Here is a 22,672-nt window from a genome sequence, read left to right as displayed (position 1 = left end):
ATAAACCAATCAAAGATAAAAAGAAAATCATATTTTGTGGGGAGTAACGTATAACATTGGCAAAATCAAAAGCCAAAAGCCATGAATATTGGCAAAACGTATAACTCTAAGTCGATGAATATTGGCAAAACCAAAAGCCAAAAACCAACTATTTTTGCAACTTGCAGACTTAACACAAAAAACATAACACTTCACAAAGCTGCCAAAAGCTAACTGTTTTTGCAACTTGCAGACTTAACAAAGCTGCCCAAAGCCAAAAATATAACAATGTGTTTAAATCACATTCTTGAAACAAAACTGCAAAAAACATAACACCTCACATGGTGCCAAACAAGTTTTTATCAGAAGGAAGACACTACATGTTGCTTCCATTTTGTTGAGAAGACCCTATATTCCTTGTTGCTCGCATCTGCTGTAGTTGAGAAGTTGTTACTGCATTTTTCCCCTTCCATTTGTGACCACGAGGCTTAAATCCAAGATCTATATTTGTTGCAGATGTATCTTTGTAAGTTCCAGGTGTTATCACTCTCTCAGAAGGTATACTGGGCTATAAAATGATATCAATCAGTCACTACTTAAATTGATAAAAGCCATAGCAAAGTAATACAAGTTCAAGCTTACATTGATAATTGTTCTTCCACTCCTAATGTCTGTATATACTCCAAAACCTGTTGATGGCCTTGGCCTTTTAAGTCCCAGACCTCTACCCCTTCCCCTGCCTATACCAGTAGACTGATTTTGGCTACTCTTTTCACTACGGATGTGTCATTACATATTGAAGGTGGATTGCTAGTTTGAAATGATCTACTTGGAGCTGGTGGGATTGGTTGAGATTGTTGAGTTGGTTGACTTGGCTGATTGGAAGTTGATCCAGGCTACAAAACAACAATACATAGTCAGTTATACATCAAAATCTATAAAAATAAAGTAGCATAAAGTAACAATTACCACTAATTTACAAGAAGTTCTGTTGTGGCCCAATTGATGACACTTTGAGCAAGTTATTTTCACCCCATTCTTTGACAACTTTCCATATTTCTCTTTTGGCTCATCCTTTGACTTTCTCCTGTATCTTTTAGGTCTTCCTGGCATTGGTTTTGGTTCAGGAGGTTCAATAGAGGGGTTGTTTGTTTCAGGCCACATCTTCATATTAGGCATGGGTTGTATGACATATTGGTAAGCCTTTACAAACCCATTCTGTCTGTACCAATCCTCGACTTCATTCTCTGGTTCTTGGTCTAAGTCATAGAAAGCACAAACAACATGAGCACACAGAATGCCTCTCAACTGCCAAGTTCTACATGTGCATGGCCTTCTTATTAAGTCAACAATAAATCTTTTGTCACCATCACCTATTTCAAATCCAGAATCTCCATTCCACAACACTTTACACTTCCTAGAAAGCTCTTTGTTTTCTTCTAATATTAACCTTGCCATTGGTGAAATGTCTGTTATCCAGGTCTCAACAAATCTCCTTATATCAACATGCCTATTCATAATTTTGTGTCTAATTTCCTCTAACATAGTAATAATTGACTTATGTCTTGGTCCTACTATCCAAGAATTAAAGGTTTCACACATATTATTCTCAACAACATCACATTTAGAACATGTAGAAAAGTAAGCCTTACACCAACATTCTTTGTTATATGCGAGTAAGTCTTCATATATCTCCTTCTTACCAAGTTTTGCCATGTTTGTAATTTCTTCCTTGAACTTTATTTCATATGAAGACTTAGCACATTTCCAAAATTGCATTCTTCTTTCTTCCTCTCTCCAGTTTTTGGCCCAAGTAGTCCAAATATGTCGAGCACACATTCTGTGCTCTACATTAGGTAATAACTCACTAATAGTTGGAACCAGACCCTACAAAACAACAAAATAACAATTTAAGTCAACAATAAAATGCAGAAACATTACATTATACAAATAGAAATAGATTAGTTAAAAGAGAATACCTTTTGCATATCTGACATAACTGTTAAGCCGACTCCATCTCCTAAGTTCAAGTCTGAAATCAAATTTTTAATGAACCAAGTCCAAGAGTGTTTTGTCTCCTGGTCAACAACAGCCCAAGCTATAGGAAACATTTGATTATTCCCATTTTTACCAACAGCTACTAGCAACTCACCTTTACATAACCCCTTCAAGAAGCATCCATCAAATCCAATAATTTTCCTACAACCTTCTAACCACCCTCTTTTGAGAGCATCAAAACTCACATAAAAATACACAAACAAGTTCTTTCCAAGTTTAGTATCTTTATCTATCCTGATCCAACAAGAACTTCCAGGATTTGTGCTTTTAATGATATCAACATAGTCACACAACCTAGAGAATTCCAACTTCCAATCCCCCATGAACTGCTTGAGTACCATACACTTAGCTCTATAACAGATAGTCCTTCCCATATATAACCCCTCTTGATCCCTAACCTACTCCTTAATTTTCCAAAGTTTTATATTTGGTTGGGATATGATCCTGTCTTTTTATTTATGTGCAATATACTTGGAAGTGCACAACTTGTTTTTGTTTTTGGTAGTGCACTTGTGAATTGGTTGGTATTTCTTCACAATAAAGTCCCCAGTGTCACACCTCCTTTTTTCTACACCCCAAAAGGGTATAAAGGGAGTTTTTCCAATTAAAGGACAATCGAAACGGGATTATCACAATTAAAGATTCAGAGTCGCCACTTGGGAGATTTATGGTGTCCCAAGTCACCGGTTGAATCCCGAATCGAGGAAAAGCCTGACTCTGTTTAACAGTCCGCAAACCAGAAATCCGAGTAAGGAATTCTATTAACCCCGGAGAAGGTGTTAGGCATTCCCGATTTCCGTGGTTCTAGCACGGTCGCTCAACTGTTATAAATGGCCTATTATCTGATTTTAAAACACTTTTAAACCTATGTGCATTTTCAACTTTAACCGCTTTTAATTGATTTTAAAGAAGATTGAACGTCGTTTAAAATATGTCTTTGGATCGCGCCACATGAAATACACCCGCGTTCCGAAACACATTTTATTCAACTTTTTAGGATTTGGATTTGGGTCACATGAAATATGCACCCGAGTTTAGGAAGATAATATTATTAAAATACGCGCCTAGAGCAACTATGCGTTTCAGCTTTGCGAGGGCTATGGAAATTTGCTAAATGGTGCGTCTCGAATTCTGAGTATTTTAAGGAAAACTAAACGAGGTCCAAGCATTTGGGATTTTATTTGGCTTGACATGCCTCAATTAATCGAACTATTAAAGTCTGTTAGGGTTTAGTTCCTATCCTAACTAAGGGTTTAAATAATACTAGCCATAACTAAAGTTCTAATTAATTAATTGAAGGACTATCAATTATATGGGCCAATGATCCAGTTAATTTTAAGAAAAGGGTTATAGCTGAAAGTCGAATTGGGCTAGATGTGGGGCCCATTAGCCTGCCATGGCAAAGAAAACCTGGTCTGTGTTATTCATACGGATTCACAGCCCAATACCAGGGAATGACCCAAAACGTTGAGAGCATAATCTGAAGCGACTTGAATTTGAATCACAATTCATACATACCATACATGAAATCAAAATATCGACACGAGCCCTTGAGAGAGTGAATGCAAACAGACCGCTAAACTCCTAGTTTTGGAATTTTTTTAAAAACACTGCGATTCACAGTCGTTTTTAGCACTCAAGAACCCAGGTGGAAATCAAACTAGCACGTTATTGCAATTGTTAACTCAAGGCCCAAATCACTATGCATAAACTAACTTGAATCATGTGATGCACAGAACCAATTTCTAACCAAACTAAAAAATTGATGCATGTTCAGGATTAAAATAAAAGATTCGTGCTCAAATTTAAATTTATGCTAAGCTTATACTGATGCACTAATGGATAAGTATTTAATTCTAAAGACCTATATAACTGGCAACAATGCCAGGCACTCAATATGATATTTTATGCACGTTTAACCTCATAATGAATTATCAAACCCATATCACTACAATGATCCAGATTCAAAGCAGACAAAATACAATACAAAGGAACTAAACTAAGCTGGCCATTTTGAAAGTGCAGAATAGTTAAATAGACTACTGCATTAATACAAATCTCTATTCACAAGAATCAGCCTTTATATTTATCCATTTTCATACATTTGAAAGTGGGGATGAGTACCTGAAATTGAAGGAAACAAGTAAACAATGGAAGATCAGCAATTGGTATTTCAACATCAATTAACAGCAGCAATAGAATAGCCTAGATTCAGTGATGAAGATGCAGAATCAATTCTAAATCCAATGGAACAGTAAATTCCCAGTTTGAACCCAAAAATGCAATTCTACCAAGCTGAAACCAGTCTCCAACACCTACTCAACTCGATAAACACCAAGATCTACCCTCACTAACTAAACTTCAAGCCATTCAAAGCCCGGACCAAGGATGAAACAAAAATTTATTTTAGAAATGAAAATTTTCAAAGTATAGAGCTCGATTTCAATAGAACAGTAGCAGTCTTTTGTATTTTCTGGATTTCAGCTCCTAAAAATCTCTTAGGTCTACCTTGAAAGGCAAGAAAAACTGCCTTTATAGGCAAGTTATTAGGGCAAACTTAGCTTGCACTTTGCCCCCTTTTTAATTTTATTTTTTGCATAAGTGTCCCTAGCTTAAATTACAGAAATTCACTTTAATCCCTATCCCTAGCTTCCTAGAAGTTTCCCATTCAGTTACACTCAAGATTCCTTAGGCAGATTCCCTAGACTACCCCTCGAACCCTGATTATTTACTCTAGGAAACCAACTGGGTCAGACTGACCCGATATTTAAACCAAAATTTGGGCTCAATTCTGACCCAATGACCTAAATCAAGCCCCTTGGGGTGAGGCCTGCAATGGCTTCAAAGCCCAAACTAAATCAAATCAGTCAACAAACAAAGGGCAAACACTTGAATGATTTCGAGAATTAAAACCTACACTAATCAACTATTATTACACGTAAATAAGCAAGAAATAAACCAAGTCATTAAAATAACCCTAATTAAATTAACTAGGTGACTAAACGAGATATGAAATTAGAACTTTAAACGGGCTGATAACACAACTAAGGAAATAAAGAACAACTTTCACAAAGAAGGAGGAAAAAGAAACACAACTAACAAAAGATAGTGTAAACCCGGAGGATTGGTCGGGTTTCAACCAAACTAGTAGAAGGAAATTAAACCAAATAAAAAGGGAAGGAGAGGAGAAAAAAAATATTAAAAGAAGGAACAGACAAAAGAGGGGAAGGGAACCTACCGATTCATACTCGAAATCCATCGGCGACACAGAGCCTAACAGAACTAATGCCGACCGTGTGAATCCCAACTTCAAAACTCAAAGAACAGCCCTTATGACCATGCATGCACCAGGTCCGATAGGCAAATGGCTTTTGAACTTTCCAGGCTCGAACTCAAATTTAAGATTCGAGAAGCTCTGGCAAGATTCGAGGGAAACGGAGTGAGGATTCGGCATGAGGGGGTCATAGTAGCTATGTGGTATTAATCTGGGGTCATTCGGGTGAGTTGGAGTTTTTGGTCTAGTCTCCGATTTAAGATTCGAGACGAACCGGTGGGATTCAAAGGACACAGGTTAGGGATTTGGGAAGAGGAGATGAAGGAGGTCTTGGGGTGTAAGTTTGGTGGCGGTTCACGGTGGCGCCGCCAGGGGAAGGCGGTGGAATTTTGAGGCGGCTCAGTTAGGGTTAGTTGGGGGCTCAGCCTTTGAAAGAAACGAGATGGAGGGTTAATGGCGTTCAGACAGATATATACCAAGAATACCCTAGTTCCCAGCCGTCTGATCAATTAGAAACAACGGCCCAGATCAAAGGGCTTCAAAACGGGGTCGTTTGGGTCAGGAACAGGGTCGTTTGATTAAGTGGTAGGGAGGCCGGGTTTGGACAAATTTTGGGCTGAGCATGACCGAATTTTTTAAAGGGGAAGGGTTTGGGCTAGTTTGGCGAATTGGAGGATTTGGGCCTGAGAATTTAATTTGAAAACTGGCCCAACCCTTTTTCATTTATTATTCAAAGCAAATTTTAATTCAAAACTTTTTTTTTCCTTTTTCCTTTTTTCTTTTCTTTTTTCGAAATTTAATAAAAATCAAAATTAATTCCTAGAACTAAAAAAAACTAATTAACCCTAAAATGATAATAGGTTAAAATTAAAATCAAAGCTTAAATTAAACTAATTTTTGTGATTTTTCCATTTTGTGAAACAATTAATTTTCTAATTAATCCTAAAATTTAAAATTAAACCTAAATGCAAAATGCAACATATTTTTTGTATTTTTTCATTAATTAAACAAAATAAAATGCACAGATAGATGCAAATAATTAACAGACAATGCCACAAAACCCTCAAAAGGTTCCAAATAAAAGGAAGTCATTTTATTTTGAATTTATGTGAGTAATTCATGTAGGGCAAAAATCACGTGCTCACAGCTGCCTCTCTTTGCTCGGAAACACGAAGAGTTTTCGTGCAAAGATAAAGTGAGCGAATACGAGCGATTTTTTCCCGTTTACACTGTGGGAAGTATTTTTGAAAGATTTGACCGCACCCTACTTCTGAGGTTGCCTACATATCCTTGGCTAAAAATGAATCAGGTCAGTGTAGTTCAGGAATGTCTGGTAGTTGGGACTACCATAAAGCTGTGATTTCACTGCTGCTGCTATTGTTGTTGCTGCTTACTGAACCCCTTATTACACCATGTCAAAAACAAAAGAAGCTAGGCTAGACTATGATCTATGCTTTACAAAATCCTATCTAGATCTTCAAACTTGATCTTGTGTTTCTTGTTGCCTTGTTGTCTTGTGTTCTCTTGGTAAAATTCCTTCACTGCCACCTTGAAATGTAAGATGAGATGTTTTCCCCTTCTTCAGGTAGGTTCCTGATTGCTGAACTTGATATGTATTCCCATGCTCTCCAGGCGGGCTCCTGATCGCTGAACTTGAATGTATTCCGATGCTATCCAGGCGGGCTCCTGACTTCAAAACGTGAATGTATTCTCATGCTATCCAGGCGAGCTCCTGACTTCAAAACGTGGATGTATTCCCATTTTATCTAGGCGGGTTCCTGACTTCAAAATGTGGATGTATTCCCATGCTATCCAGGCGGGTTCCTGACTTCAGCAAAATAGACAAAACAAAGAAAATTTTCTGCCCAGTTTGGGTATGTGGGCCCATGTATAAGTGTAAAATGAATCACATTACCAAATATCAATAAGAATTTTGAAAACCAAAACTTGAATTGTACTCTCTTGTTCTCCAGGCGGGCTCCTAACTACTAGACTTGAAAGTATCCCCTGCTTTCCAGGCGGGCTCCTGACTTCAACTTGAAAGTACTCCCTGCTCTCTAGGCGGGCTCATGACTTCAAAATAGACAAAACAACATATTTGAAAGCTAAAACTTAAATTGTACTCCTTTGTTCTCCAGGTAGGCTCCTGACTGTTGCGCTTGAAAGTATTCCCTGCTCTCCAGGCAGGCTCCTGACTTCAAAATAGACAAAACAAAGAATTTGAAAGCTAAAACTTAAATTGTACTCCCTTGTTCTCCAGGCGGGCTCCTGACTGCTGTGCTTGAATGTATTCCCTGCTCTCCAGGCGAGCTCCTGACTGCTGCATTTGAAAGTATTCCTTGCTCTTCAGGTGGGCTCCTGACTGCTAACTTGAATGTATTCCCTGCTCTCCAGGCGGGCTCCTGACTGCTGACTTGAATGTATTCCCTGCTCTCCAGGTGGGCTCCTGACTGCTGACTTGAATGCATTCCCTGTTCCCCAAGCGTGTACCTGATTTCAACAAAATAGACAAAAACAAAGGAAATTTCTTTGCCCCAGTTTGGTGGCTGGGCACAAATGTGAGTGTAAAACTAAATCATATTACCAAGTATTACTAAGAATTTGAAAGCTAGGTACCATTATTCAGGGGGGTCCTGACAACTCTTAATTAAATGACAGTTTTGAATCTAAGTTATATCTTCTAAAAGTGTGACTTCCGCTAGATCTTATTATCTAAGAGGGTCTTTAAACTACTCCACATTATCCAGGAGGGTCCTGAAAATCAAAGGTCAAGTTTTATCTTAAGAGTGACAATTTTACGTCTAACTTTTATTACCCTACACCAGAACTTACGCTAAATGTTGTTATCTAATCGAAATCTTAAAGCTAAGTCCCATTATTCATGAGGGTCCTGAAAACTCCTAATTGAATCCTATCTCGAACATGCAAACTTCTAAGCTAGCTTATATTCTTTTGGGATACATTTATGCTAGATTATGCTATTTCTGAACTTTAAACTAGGTCCCATTTCCAGGAGGGTCCTGAAAGTTTACGGTCAAACCTGTTTTGATGCTTGCTCTTTCCCATACGGAGAGTTTCTCCGAAACAAATGAATTTTCTGCCCCTGTTTCAATCAAAGAAAATTTGTCAGTTTAAAATGGTGGTTAGCTGATGGCATTTTTTGCTGAAGATCTTTTCACTGCATTGTTTTGTTTTGAATGGCTTTCCCGAACTGGCCCTGAACCGCTTTGACTTTCTGACTGACTTTCAAAACCCCATGACCTTTGACAAACTGAATGTTCTATACCCATACTGTTGCTTCACACCTTTGACCCCTTTATCTGAACCTTTACATATCCCATGACATTACCAAACCATTCCACCGATGAAACTTCCGGTGATTCCTTGTACCCTCCTCTTACATCATGTTATCCTTAATATGCTCTGACCATGCTGTGCTTTGCAATTTTGGAAGTTGGTAGCAAGTTTTGAATTTCTTTTCACTTGCTTTAAACAAGACTATCATTGAAACATCTTAGACAAATAAACCCAAAAGAAAATAAAATGCAATGACTTTGCGGGTTAAGGATAAGAAGAATCCAAAACCAGATGACTTCTACCAAGGGAAAAAGAAAAAGAAACTTATCTGAGTGGAATTGTTGGTACCAATGATCATGACATGCATTTCGGATTAATCAGCCCAATCTGTCCAACCCATCAACGTTCAGTCGTCGTACTATGTTGCCTCAAAATTTCCATGATCTGATTACTTTACCCAAACCTTGACCTTGTTCATCCTACGGTGCCTTGAAAGGTTTTCACCAGCAGACCTCTTTCATTCGTTCATCTCTCAACTCACTTTCGCCTTACGATGCCTGTGAGGCTTTTCACCAATAAGACTCTCTCATTTTTATTTCTCTCAACTCCCGTCGCCTTACGGTGCCTGTGAAGGTTTTCACCAATAAGACTCTCTCATTTTTGGATTTCTCTCAGCTCTCTTTGCACTACGGTGCCCGTGAGGGTTTTCACCAATAAGACTCTCTCATTTTTATTATTTTTTTGCTTGGACCAGAGTGTTGCCCCCGATATGAATTACCTCTCCTTGCTTGACTTGGCATCTCTCGAAGACTGATCAGAAGGTCTTTCTTTGGATCGTAACGTGGGCTTTTGACTAGGGTTAAAAGAAAGGATATCAAAGGCTTAAAACAATTCAAACTCAAAATTATAACTTTCGAAATCAGATTTCCTACAACAACCACAACTTCTGCCCCAGTTTCTTTGCTTGGGGGACTTTTGGATTTTATTTTGACGAGACCGAACCGTGAGGCTGCCTACGTATCCTTAAAAGGAATCAGGTCGAACGTAGTTCATGTCATAGAAATTACTTTATTGTTGTGTTTTTTCTTTTTTCTTTCTTCTTTTTTTCTCTTTTTCTTCTCTCTCTTTTTCTTTTATTGTTTTTCTTCTTCTTTCTCTTTTCTTCTCTTTTGTTTTCCTTTTTTTCATTCTTTTCTTTCTCTTTCCTTTCCCTTTCTCTTTTTCTTTTCTTCCTTTTATTATCTTTGACGCTTGTGTTTCTGATATTCGCTACCGATGCCGAAAGAGGGGTATGAAAGAAAATAAATAAGGCTCAAAAGGGGTGACAAGGGATAAAGTGTTTAGATAGTAGAACAAAACGCCTTCGTTATTTCAATCTTCAAAATATGCCAAATACAAACAAGTACAATCAAACAAAGAAATCATACATAGTATCTCTTGACTGCATCGGAATTGATTGCCATTTTTACACATTTCCCTTCTACATCTGTCAAATATAACGCGCCATTGGACAACACTAGTTACAACAAATGGCCCCTGCCAGTTTGGGGCGAACTTTTATTTTGCTTCAGCCTGATGAGGCAAGATACGTCTCAATACTAACTGACCCACTTCGAACTTCCGCGGACGTACCTTCTTGTTATATGCTCTCGCCATTCTCTGTTAGTACAATTGGCCGTGACACACTGCTGCCAATCTCTTTTCATCAATCAGACTTAATTGCTCTAAGCGAGTTTTGACCCATTCAACGTCATCAATTTCTGCCTCAGTGACAATCCGAAGGGATGGGATTTCAATTTCTGCGAGTATTACTGCCTCCGTGCCATAAACCAACAAATAAGGAGTGGCCCCTACTGAAGTACGGACGGTAGTGCGATAACCCAGCAATGCGAAAGGTAATTTCTCATGCCATTGTCTGGACCCTTCCACCATTTTCCGAAGTATCTTCTTTATGTTCTTATTAGCTGCCTCGACTGCTCCATTCGCCTTAGGGAGATATGGGGTGGAATTGCGATGTATAATCTTAAACTGCTGACATGTCTCTGTCATCAGATGACTGTTGAGATTAGCGCCATTATCCGTGATGATTACCTTCAGAATCCCAAACCAACAGATGATATTTGAATGCACAAAATCGACCACTGCTTTCTTGGTCACAGATTTGAAAGTTTTCGCTTCAACCCACTTGGTGAAATAATCAATGGCTACCAGAATAAATCTATGTCCGTTTGATGCTGCTGGCTCGATTGGCCCAATGACATCCATGCCCCAAGCAACAAAAGGCCATGGTGCCGACATTGTATGCAATTCGGATGGTGGAGAATGAATCAAATCTCCATGAACCTGACACTGATGACACTTGCACACAAAACTAATGCAATCCCGCTCCATAGTGAGCCAATAATAACCTTCTCGGAGAATCTTCTTTGCCAGAACATATCCACTCATATGCGGTCCACAAACTCCGGAGTGTACCTCCGTCATGATAGCTGCGACCTGCCTAGTATCTATGCATCTTAGCAATCCAAGATCTGGAGTTCTTTTGTACAATACCCCTCCACTAAAGAAAAATCCACTTGCCAATCGTCGAATAGTTCTTTTCTGATCACCAGTGGCTTGTATCGGATATACACCCATCCTGATGTATTCTTTGATATCGTGGAACCATGGCTCCCCATCAAGTTCTTCTTCCACCATATTACAGTAAGCATGCTGATCACGGACCTGGATCTGCAAAGGGTCCACATAAGCCTTATCTAGATGATATAACATTGACGCCAGAATAGCCAAAGTATCGGCGACTTCATTATGTATTCTTGGGATATGCCTGAACTATATTGACTGAAACCGTTGACAAATATCATGCAAACATTGTCTGTACGGTATGAGTTTCAAATCTCGTGTTTTCCATTCTCCCTGAATCTGGTGCACCAGAAAGTCCGAGTCACCCAAGACCAAGACTTCCTGGATACCCATATCCACAGCTAACCTCAAACCTAGAATGCATGCCTCGTACTCAGTCATATTGTTAGTACAGTAAAAATGAAGCTGAGCCGTAATAGGGTACTGCTGCCCTGTTTCAGAAATAAGTACCGCTCCTATCCCCACGCCCTTCATGTTTGCATCCCCATCAAAGAAAAGTTTCCATCCCGGCTTCTCAACTTTTTCATAATCTTCATCAACCGGATTCTCGGCCAAATGGTCTGCCAAGGCATGTGCCTTCATTGCAGTTCGAGTCATGTAGACAATGTCAAACTCTGTGAGCAAGATTTGCCACTTTGCAAGCCTCCCTGTGGGCATAGGCTTCTGAAAGATATACTTCAATGGATCCAAGCGAGATATGAGGTAAGTAGTATAAGATGACAAATAATGTTTCAGCTTCTGTGCCACCCAAGTTAGGGCGCAACACGTCCTCTCAAGGTGAGCGTACTTAACCTCGTATGATGTAAATTTCTTGCTGAGGTAATAGATAGACTGCTCCTTTCTGCCAGTGATATCATGTTGACCCAATACACAACTGAATAAATTGTCCAAAACCGCCAAATATAGAATCAAAGGTCGCACTAGTTCTGGCGGGACCAACACGGGTGGATTTGACAAATATCCCTTTATCTTATCAAACGCCTCCTGACATTCATCTGTCCACTTGACTGCAACATCTTTTTTAACAGTTTGAAGATTGGCTCACAAGTTGTTGTGAGTTGAGCGATGAACCTGTTGATATAATTCAATATCCCCAACAAACTCATCACCTCGATCTTGTTCCTCAGAGGTGGCAATTCCTGGATGGCCTTGATTTTTGATGGGTCTAGTTCAATACCCCGACGGCTGACTATGAACCCCAACAACTTTCCAGACGGCACCCCAAAAGCACATTTTGCCGAGTTGAGCTTAAGATTGTACCTGCGAAGCCTTTGGAAGAACTTCCTCAGATCCCTGACATGGTCAGACTGCTTTCTAGACTTTACGATCACATCATCCACGTACACCTCGATTTCCCGGTGTATCATATAATGGAATATTGTTGTCATTGCCCTCATGTAGGTTGCCCCAGCATTTTTCAAGCCAAATGGCATGACTAGATAACAGTACGTTCCCCACGGCGTGATAAATGCCATCTTTTCTGCATCTTCCTCGTCCATTAAGATCTGATGATAACCCACGTAACAATCCACAAAAAAAACCAATCTCATGTTTGGCACAATTATCAATCAATATATGGATGTTGGGCAGGGAAAAATTATCCTTCGGACTTGCTTTGTTAAGATCCCGATAATCAACACACACCCTGGTCTTGCCATCCTTCTTTGGCACCGACACGACGTTGGCTAACCAGGTGGGATACCGCGTGACCCGAATAACTTTCGCATCGAACTGCTTGGTGACCTCTTCTTTGATCTTTACACTCATATCCGTTTTGAACTTTCTCAGCTTCTATTTGACAGGAGGGAATGCCGGGTCAGTGGGCAATTTATGAACTACCAAATAAGTGCTTAGACCCGGCATGTCGTCATAGGACCATGCAAAAATATCTTTGTATTCGAACAATGCTTTAATTATCTCCTCCCTGAGTTGAGGTTCTAGATGGATATTTATTTTAGTTTCACGGACATTATCTTGGTCCCCTAGATTAACTGCTTCTGTACCGTTCAAATTAGGTTTAGGCTTTTCCTCAAAATGACTTAATTCCTTACTAATTTCTTCATAGGCCTCATCATCATCAAATTCCAACTCGTCGTCACACTCAATTTCTTGTATTATTATTTCAGAGTTAGATTGGCTTTTAAAACTGGGCCGAAGATTCCTCATGCATGTCATGTCATTGATATCAGCATAAAAAGAACTGTACAAAAGAAGAAAACAAAAATAAAATTAGAAGAAATAAAGGAAAAGGAACAATTGCATGTCATTGAATTTAAAAATAACAGGGTTTTAACACATCCAACTGAACGGAACATAATATCTGAATTACAGACCCTGGAATAATCCAGACAACTAAAAGAAAATCAAGACCCACTACCAAGACTCCCTCCGGATAGGAAGAGGAGTAGCTTCCCAGTTGTTGACTTTTGCATATGGTCCGATGAATTGCACATCTGCCTTGCTTGACCCTTCCCCAGCCTCAACCATGTTAACCTCGATGAATAACCTTTCGAGTCCCTTATCCAAGTCTCCATCAGCGCCAATCAATGATCCAGGAACCTTTGACAACAATTGCTTTCTGATACCCGGCCTGACGAATGATCTGGACAGACGCGGGATTGGCTTTGGCAATGTCCATGCTTTCCGTTTCATTTTCCTGGCTCTTCTCACATCCGCAACTGTGGGCTTGAACCCTAGACCAAAAGTATCCAGATTCTTTGAAAGAGAAACTGGTTGCACAATACCCTGTAGAGATGCACCCAAACCCTTGCCTGGTACAAAACCATTTTTCAACATTTCAACGACTACCATGACTGATGCAGTAGCTACCTTTGGAGTTGGAACGCACTTTCCTTCTAGAATTTTCTCTACCGATACTGTGTCAAAAACCTGATAAACCCATAGCCCCTTGTCGTCTTCAACCTCTATGAGCGGAACAATGGCATCATTGGGCACACACAAATTATCCTTGCCGTGTACGACAATTTCCTGTCGATCCCATTCAAACTTGAAAACTTGATGCAGAGTAGACGGGACCGCTTTGGCAGCATGAATCCAAGGTCGTCCCAACAACATATTATAAGAAACAACCACATCGAGCACCTGGAATTCCATAGTAAATTCAACTGGCCCTATTGTGAGCTCAAGCACTATGTTTCCGACTGAATCTTTCCCTCCACCGTCAAATCCCCGAACGCAAATATTGTTCTTGTGAATTCTTTCATCCTCCACTTTCAGCTTGTTCAGCGTGGAGAGAGGACAAATGTTCTCACTAAACCCATTGTCAACCAGTACCCGAGTAACCGCGGAATCTTCACATTTCACCGTCAGATAGAGGGCTCTATTGTGCTCAGTACCCTCCACGGGCAACTCATCATCAGAAAAAGCGACTCTGTTTACCTTAAATATCTTGTTAGCTATCTTTTCCAAGTGGTTTACTGAGATTTTGTCAGGAACGTGAGCCTCGTTCAAAATCTTTATCAAAGCCCGACGGTGCTCGTCGGAATGGATCAATAATGACAATAATGAAATCTAAGCCGGTGTTTTCCTCAACAACTCCACAATGGAATAGCCCTGCACTTTCATCTTTCTCATGAACTTCTCTGCTTCTTCCTCAGTCACAGCTCTCTTCACCAACACTGGGTTATCTTTTGAGGTCTTAGCTTTCCTCAACTCTTCGGGGGCGAAGCATCTCCCCGATCGAGTCAAACCATGGGTTTCACACACTTCTTCTCTAACCTCTTTCCCCTTGTAAATTACTGTAACTCGTTCATAATTCCACGGGACCGCCTTGATGTTGATCACTGGAAGCTGAGTTACTGGTTTTATAATAACAGGCTCTATGCGAGCACCCTTCAAGACCACAACAGGTTTACTTGTAACCCCTAGTACTACCACTTTAGCTTTCTCTAGTTTCACTGCAACAGTGCTTGACGACCCTTTCTTGGCCACCACAGCTGGCTTATTGTCTACCCCTTTTAACTGGACCACTGATTTCCCACTGGTTACCTTTTCCTTTGAACTAGTTTCACTAGAATGGATCATCATCACTGTCTGTGAGGGTTTCTTAAGCTCCCCTCCCTTGTGTATCAACTCAATCATATGGGTCTCATGGTGAGCTGGCAACGGATTCTGGTTGATATTTGGTGCTTCTAGGGCCTAAACCTCGATTTGATGAGTATCAATAATCTCTTACATAGCCGTTTTCAGTTTCCAACACTTCTCTGTGTCATGTCCCGGGGCCCCTGAACAATACTCACAACTCACCGAGCGGTCAAGATTTTTGGGAAGGGGATTCAGCATTTTGGCCTCGATCGGATTCAACATACCCAACTGTCTCAGTCTGTGGAATAGACTAGTATATGATTCTCCCAATAGAGTGAAAGTCTTCTGCAACCTCTCATTCTTAAAAGCTTGATTGGGTCGAAAACCTGTTCCAAGAGGATTTCTGTAGGCTTTTGGGGGTGGATAGTTATTTTGTGGAGCTTGGTATGGATTTTGTGGAGCTGGCGCATGCCATTGTGCGTGAGCGGGAGGTTGGGTATAGGTTTGTGCGTGATGGACAGAAAAATAGGGATCTGGCAGTGGGTAATAATATTGTGGTGGGTTATATGGAGTGTGGGGGTAAGTTTGGGGATAGGGTCGAGGCTGGTTGTAGAAACGTGGAAAGTTCCTGGATCTATCCCAAGTTGCCGACTCGATTGTCGCAATATCCTCTTTTTTCTTCTTTCCGAGTACACCCCTAGTACTATTTTGAATGGCCCGGGTGGTCGCTTTGATTGCTGAATAACTCATAATCTTGTTGGACTTGAGTCCATCCTCAACCATGCCTCCCATTTTCACAACCTCATTAAAGGACTTGCCCACTGTTGACACCAAATGACCAAAATAAGTGGGCTCCAAAGCCTGCAAGAAATAATCAACCATCTCGCTTTCCTTCATCGGAGGATCAACTCTCGCTGCTTGTTCTCTCCAACGGAACCCATATTCTCTGAAACTCTCACCGGGCTTCTTCTCGATCTTCGTCAATGACAGATGGTCTGGGATGATTTCGAGATTATACTGAAAATGATAGGCAAAGGCTTGGGCCAAATCGTCCCATGTGTACCACCTGCTATGATCTTGTTTGGTGTACCATTCTAACGCCTATCCACTCAAACTTTGACTGAAATACGCCATCAGCAATTCATCTCTTCCGCCTGCTCCTCTCATCATCCTACAAAATCCTCTTAAGTGCGCTACTGGGTCACCATGCCCGTCGTACAGATCAAACTTGGGTATCTTGAACCCGGCTTGTAACTGAACATCTGGGAACAAACATAAATCTTTATAGGCCACACTTACTTGGCCCCCTAATGCCCTCATGTCTCGGAATGATTGTTCTATGCTTTTGACCTTACTTGGCACTTTCATCTTTCTCAAGAACTCCTCTGCTTCTTCCTCGGTCACAGCTCTCTTCACCAACACTGGGTTATCTTTTGAGGTCTTAACTTTCCTCAACTCTTCGGGGGCGAAGCATCTCCCCGATCGAGTCAAACCATGGGTCTCACACACTTCTTCTCACGGGACCGCCTTGCTGTTGATCACTGGAAGCTGAGTTACTGGTTTTATAATAACAGGCTCTATGCGAGCACCCTTCACGACCACAACAGGTTTACTTGTAACCCCTGGTACTACCACTTTAGCTTTCTCTAGTTTCACTACAACAGTGCTTGACGACCCTTTCTCGGCCGCCACAGCTGGCTTATTGTCTACCCCTTTTAATTGGACCACTGATTTCCCACTGGTTACCTTTTCCTTTGAACTAGTTTCACTAGAATGGATCATCATTACTGTCTGTGAGGGTTTCTTAAGCTCCCCTCCCTTGTGCACAACTCAATCATATGGGTCTCATGGTGAGCTGACAACGGATTCTGATTGATATTTGGTGCTTCTAGGGCCTAAACCTCAATTCGATGAGTATCAATAATCTCTTACATAGCCGTTTTCAGTTTCCAACACTTCTCTGTGTCATGTCCCGGGGCCCCTGAACAATACTCACAACTCACTGAGCGGTCAAGATTTTTGGGAAGGGGATTCAACATTTTGGCCTCGATCGGATTCAACATACCCAACTGTCTCAGTCTGTGGAATAGACTAGTATATGATTCTCCCAATAGAGTGAAAGTCTTCAGCAACCTCTCATTCTTAAAAGCTTGATTGGGTCGAAAACCTGTTCCAAGAGGATTTCTGTAGGCTTTTGGGGGTTGATAGTTATTTTGTGGAGCTTGGTATGGATTTTGTGGAGCTGGCGCATGCCATTGTGCGTGAGCGGGAGGTTGGGTATAGGTTTGTGCGTGATGGACAGAAAAATAGGGATCTGGCAGTGGGTAATAATATTGTGGTGGGATATATGGAGTGTGGGGGTAAGTTTGGGGATAGGGTCGAGGCTGGTTGTAGAAACGTGGAAAGTTCCTGGATCTATCCCAAGTTGCCGACTCGATTGTCGCAATATCCTCTTTTTTCTTCTTTCCGAGTACACCCCTAGTACTATTTTGAATGGCCCGGGTGGTCGCTTTGATTGCTGAATAACTCATAATCTTGTTGGACTTGAGTCCATCCTCAACCATGCCTCCCATTTTCACAACCTCATTAAAGGACTTGCCCACTATTGACACCAAATGACCAAAATAAGTGAGCTCCAAAGCCTGCAAGAAATAATCAACCATCTCGCTTTCCTTCATCGGAGGATCAACCCTCGCTGCTTGTTCTCTCCAACGGAACCCATATTCTCTGAAACTCTCACCGGGCTTCTTCTCGATCTTCGTCAATGACAGACGGTCTGGGATGATTTCGAGATTATACTGAAAATGACAGGCAAAGGCTTGGGCCAAATCGTCCCATGTGTACCACCTGCTATGATCTTGTTTGGTGTACCATTCTAACGCCTATCCACTCAAACTTTGACTGAAATACGCCATCAGCAATTCATCTCTTCCGCCTGCTCCTCTCATCATCCTACAAAATCCTCTTAAGTGCGCTACTGGGTCACCATGCCCGTCGTACAGATCAAACTTGGGTATCTTGAACCCGGCTTGTAACTGAACATCTGGGAACAAACATAAATCTTTATAGGCCACACTTACTTGGCCCCCTAACCCCCTCATGTCTCGGAATGATTGTTCTAAGCTTTTGACCTTACTTGGCACTTTCATCTTTCTCAAGAACTCCTCTGCTTCTTCCTCGGTCACAGCTCTCTTCACCAACACTGGGTTATCTTTTGAGGTCTTAGCTTTCCTCAACTCTTCGGGGGCGAAGCATCTCCCCGATCGAGTCAAACCATGGGTTTCACACACTTCTTCTCTAACCTCTTTCCCTTGTAAATTACTGTAACTCGTTCATAATTCCACGGGACCGCCTTGCTGTTGATCACTGGAAGCTGAGTTACTGGTTTTATAATAACAGGCTCTATGCGAGCACCCTTCACGACCACAACAGGTTTACTTGTAACCCCTGGTACTACCACTTTAGCTTTCTCTAGTTTCACTGCAACAGTGCTTGACGACCCTTTCTCGGCCACCACAGCTGGCTTATTGTCTACCCCTTTTAACTGGACCACTGATTTCCCACTGGTTACCTTTTCTTTTGAACTAGTTTCACTAGAATGGATCATCATCACTGTCTGTGAGGGTTTCTTAAGCTCCCCTCCCTTGTGTATCAACTCAATCATATGGGTCTCATGGTGAGCTGGCAACGGATTCTGGTTGATATTTGGTGCTTCTAGGGCCTAAACCTCGATTCGATGAGTATCAATAATCTCTTACATAGCCGTTTTCAGTTTCCAACACTTCTCTGTGTCATGTCCTGGGGCCCCTGAACAATACTCACAACTCACCGAGCGGTCAAGATTTTTGGGAAGGGGATTCAGCATTTTGGCCTCGATCGGATTCAACATACCCAACTGTCTCAGTCTGTGGAATAGACTAGTATATGATTCTCCCAATAGAGTGAAAGTCTTCTGCAACCTCTCATTCTTAAAAGCTTGATTGGGTCGAAAACCTGTTCCAAGAGGATTTCTGTAGGCTTTTGGGGGTGGATAGTTATTTTGTGGAGCTTGGTATGGATTTTGTGGAGCTGACGCTTGCCATTGTGCGTGAGCGGGAGGTTGGGTATAGGTTTGTGCGTGATGGACAGAAAAATAGGGATCTGGCAGTGGGTAATAATATTGTGGTGGGTTATATGGAGTATGGGGGTAAGTTTGGGGATAGGGTCGAGGCTGGTTGTAGTAACGTGGAAAGTTCCTGGATCTATCCCAAGTTGCCGACTCGATTGTCGCAATATCCTCTTTTTTCTTCTTTCCGAGTACACCCCTAGTACTGTTTTGAATGGCCTGGGTGGTCGCTTTGATTGCTGAATAACTCATAATCTTGTTGGACTTGAGTCCATCCTCAACCATGCCTCCCATTTTCACAACCTCATTAAAGGACTTGCCCACTATTGACACCAATGACCAAAATAAGTGGGCTCCAAAGCCTGCAAGAAATAATCAACCATCTCGCTTTCCTTCATCGGAGGATCAACCCTCGCTGCTTGTTCTCTCCAACGGAACCCATATTCTCTGAAACTCTCACCAGGCTTCTTCTCGATCTTCGTCAATGACAGACGGTCTGGGATGATTTCGAGATTATACTGAAAATGACAGGCAAAGGCTTGGGCCAAATCGTCCCATGTGTACCACCTGCTATGATATTGTTTGGTGTACCATTCTAACGCCTATCCACTCAAACTTTGACTGAAATACGCCATCAGCAATTCATCTCTTCCGCCTGCTCCTCTCATCATCCTACAAAATCCTCTTAAGTGCGCTACTGGGTCACCATGCCCGTCGTACAGATCAAACTTGGGTATCTTGAACCCGGCTTGTAACTGAACATCTGGGAACAAACATAAATCTTTATAGGCCACACTTACTTGGCCCCCTAACCCCCTCATGTATCGGAATGATTGTTCTAAGCTTTTGACCTTACTTGGCACTTTCATCTTTCTCAAGAACTCCTCTGCTTCTTCCTAGGTCACAGCTCTCTTCACCACCACTGGGTTATCTTTTGAGGTCTTAGCTTTCCTCAACTTTTTGGGGGCGAAACATCTCCCCGATCGAGTCAAACCATGGGTTTCACACACTTCTTCTCTAACCTCTTTCCCCTTGTAAGTTATTGTAACTCGTTCATAATTCCACGGGACTACCTTACTATTGATCATTGGAAGCTGAGTTACTGGTTTTATAATAACAGGCTCTATGCGAGCACCCTTCACGACCACAACAAGTTTACTTGTAACCCATGGTACTACCACTTTAGCTTTCTCTGGTTTCACTGTAACAGTGCTTGACGACCCTTTCTCGGCCACCACAGCTGGCTTATTGTCTACCCCTTTTAACTGGACCACTGATTTCCCACTGGTTACCTTTTCCTTTGAACTAGTTTCACTAGAATGGATCATCATCACTGTCTGCGAGGGTTTCTTAAGCTCCCCTCCCTTGTGTATCAACTCAATCATATGGGTTTCATGGTGAGCTGGCAGCGGATTCTGGTTGATATTTGGTGCTTCTGGGGCCTAAACCTCGATTCGATAAGTATCAATAAGCTCTTACATAGCCATTTTCAATTTCCAACACTTCTCTGTGTCATGTCCCGGGGCCCCTGAACAATACTCACAACTCACCGAGCGGTCAAGATTTCTGGGAAGGGGATTCAGCATTTTGGCCTCGATCGGATTCAACATACCCAACTGTCTCAGTCTGTGGAATAGACTAGTATATGATTCTCCCAATAGAGTGAAAGTCTTCTGCTTCTGCAACCTCTCATTCTTAAAAGCTTGATTGGGTCGAAAACCTGTTCCAAGAGGATTTCTGTAGGCTTTTGGGGGTGGATAGTTATTTTGTGGAGCTTGGTATGGATTTTGTGGAGCTGGCGCATGCCATTGTGCATGAGAGGGAGGTTGGGTATAGGTTTGTGCGTGATGGACAGAAAAATAGGAATCTGGCAGTGGGTAATAATATTGTGGTGGGTTATATAGAGTGTGGGGGTAAGTTTGGGGATAGGGTCGAGGCTGGTTGTAGTAACATGGAAAGTTCCTGGATCCACCCCAAGCTGCCGACTCGATTATCGCAATATCCTCTTTTTTCTTCTTTCCGAGTACACCCCCAGTACCGTTTTGAATGGCCTGAGTGGTCGCTTTGATTGCTGAATAACTCATAATCTTGTTGGACTTGAGTCCTTCCTCAACCATGTCTCCCATTTTCACAACCTCATTAAAGGACTTGCCCACTGTTGACACCAAATGACCAAAATAAGTGGGCTCCAAAGCCTGCAAGAAATAATCAACCATCTCGCTTTCCTTCATCGGAGGATCAACCCTCGGTGCTTGTTCTCTCCAACGGAACCCATATTCTCTGAAAATCTCACCGGGCTTCTTCTCGATCTTCGTCAATGACAACGGTCTGGGATGATTTCGAGATTATACTGAAAATGACAGGCGAAGGCTTGGGCCAAATCGTCCCATGTGTACCGCCTTCTATGATCTTGTTTGGAATACCATTCTAACGCCTATCCACTCAAACTTTGGCTGAAATACGCCATCAGCAATTCATCTCTTCCGCCTGCTCCTCTCATCATCCTACAAAATCCTCTTAAGTGCGCTACTGGGTCACCATGCCCGTCGTAAAGATCAAACTTGGGCATCTTGAACCCGGCTGGTAACTGAACATCTGGGAACAAACATAAATCTTTATAGGCCACACTTACTTGGCCCCCTAACCCCCTCATGTCTCGGAATGATTGCTCTAAGCTTTTGACCTTTCTGATCATCTCCTCATGCTCAGGATTTTTATGTGGCTTCTTGGTTTCTGCCGTGAGATCAAGATGAGGGGTGTAAGAATAGGGTTCTGGAATTTTGAAGGTAGGTTCAGAGGGATAATACTGGTTGTCGTGAGTTTGGAACAGAGGTTCACTGGAAGATCAGTGTAAGGTAGCAGGTAGAGGTGCCACAAAAATAGGAGTGACTGGTAGAGGCGGGTATGGGACTTTTTTTTGTTTGGGTGGAGGAGCCTGTGATATATGGGAAGTGGTGCCGTGGAATTGTTGGTAGAGGGGAAAGGCTGGAGATGAGTTCACAGTAGGAGGTTCCTTAGGTTGAGCCAATAGTGGGATATAAGTGGGGTTAGCGGGATAGACTAGCGGTGGATGCCCCTTCGCCCAGGCTTGGTACATTTCAGCCATCTGTTGCTTTAGCTTATACATTTCTTCCCTCATTGCATTAACGTCCAACTCTTCCACTTCTTTCGATGGGTCGACAATACTTGTTTCCAGTTCCTGGTTGTCCATATTCAGCCTGTCTTTCGATCGGGTGTTGTATGAGTGAGTTGCCAGAATGCCAACCAACTAA

The 22,672-nt window shown here is 41.7% G+C and overlaps 1 protein-coding gene across 1 annotated transcript; it reads right to left on the bottom strand.

Moving 5' to 3' along the window:
• Positions 1–355: 355 nt before the first annotated feature.
• Positions 356–2,411, bottom strand: LOC142163520 (uncharacterized). Its single transcript, XM_075220820.1, has 4 exons — positions 1,959–2,411; positions 1,012–1,866; positions 726–875; positions 356–547 (listed from the first exon to the last, which is right to left on the bottom strand). Exons 1-4 carry the CDS (start codon positions 2,409–2,411, stop codon positions 356–358), a joined length of 1,650 nt encoding a protein of 549 aa, XP_075076921.1.
• Between the last annotated feature and the right edge of the window lie 20,261 nt (positions 2,412–22,672).

The sequence above is a fragment of the Nicotiana tabacum genome, chromosome 8 (assembly GCF_000715075.1).
Source record: "Nicotiana tabacum cultivar K326 chromosome 8, ASM71507v2, whole genome shotgun sequence".
Lineage (NCBI taxonomy): Eukaryota > Viridiplantae > Streptophyta > Magnoliopsida > Solanales > Solanaceae > Nicotiana > Nicotiana tabacum.
This window is presented reverse-complemented; position numbering and strand designations above follow the sequence as displayed.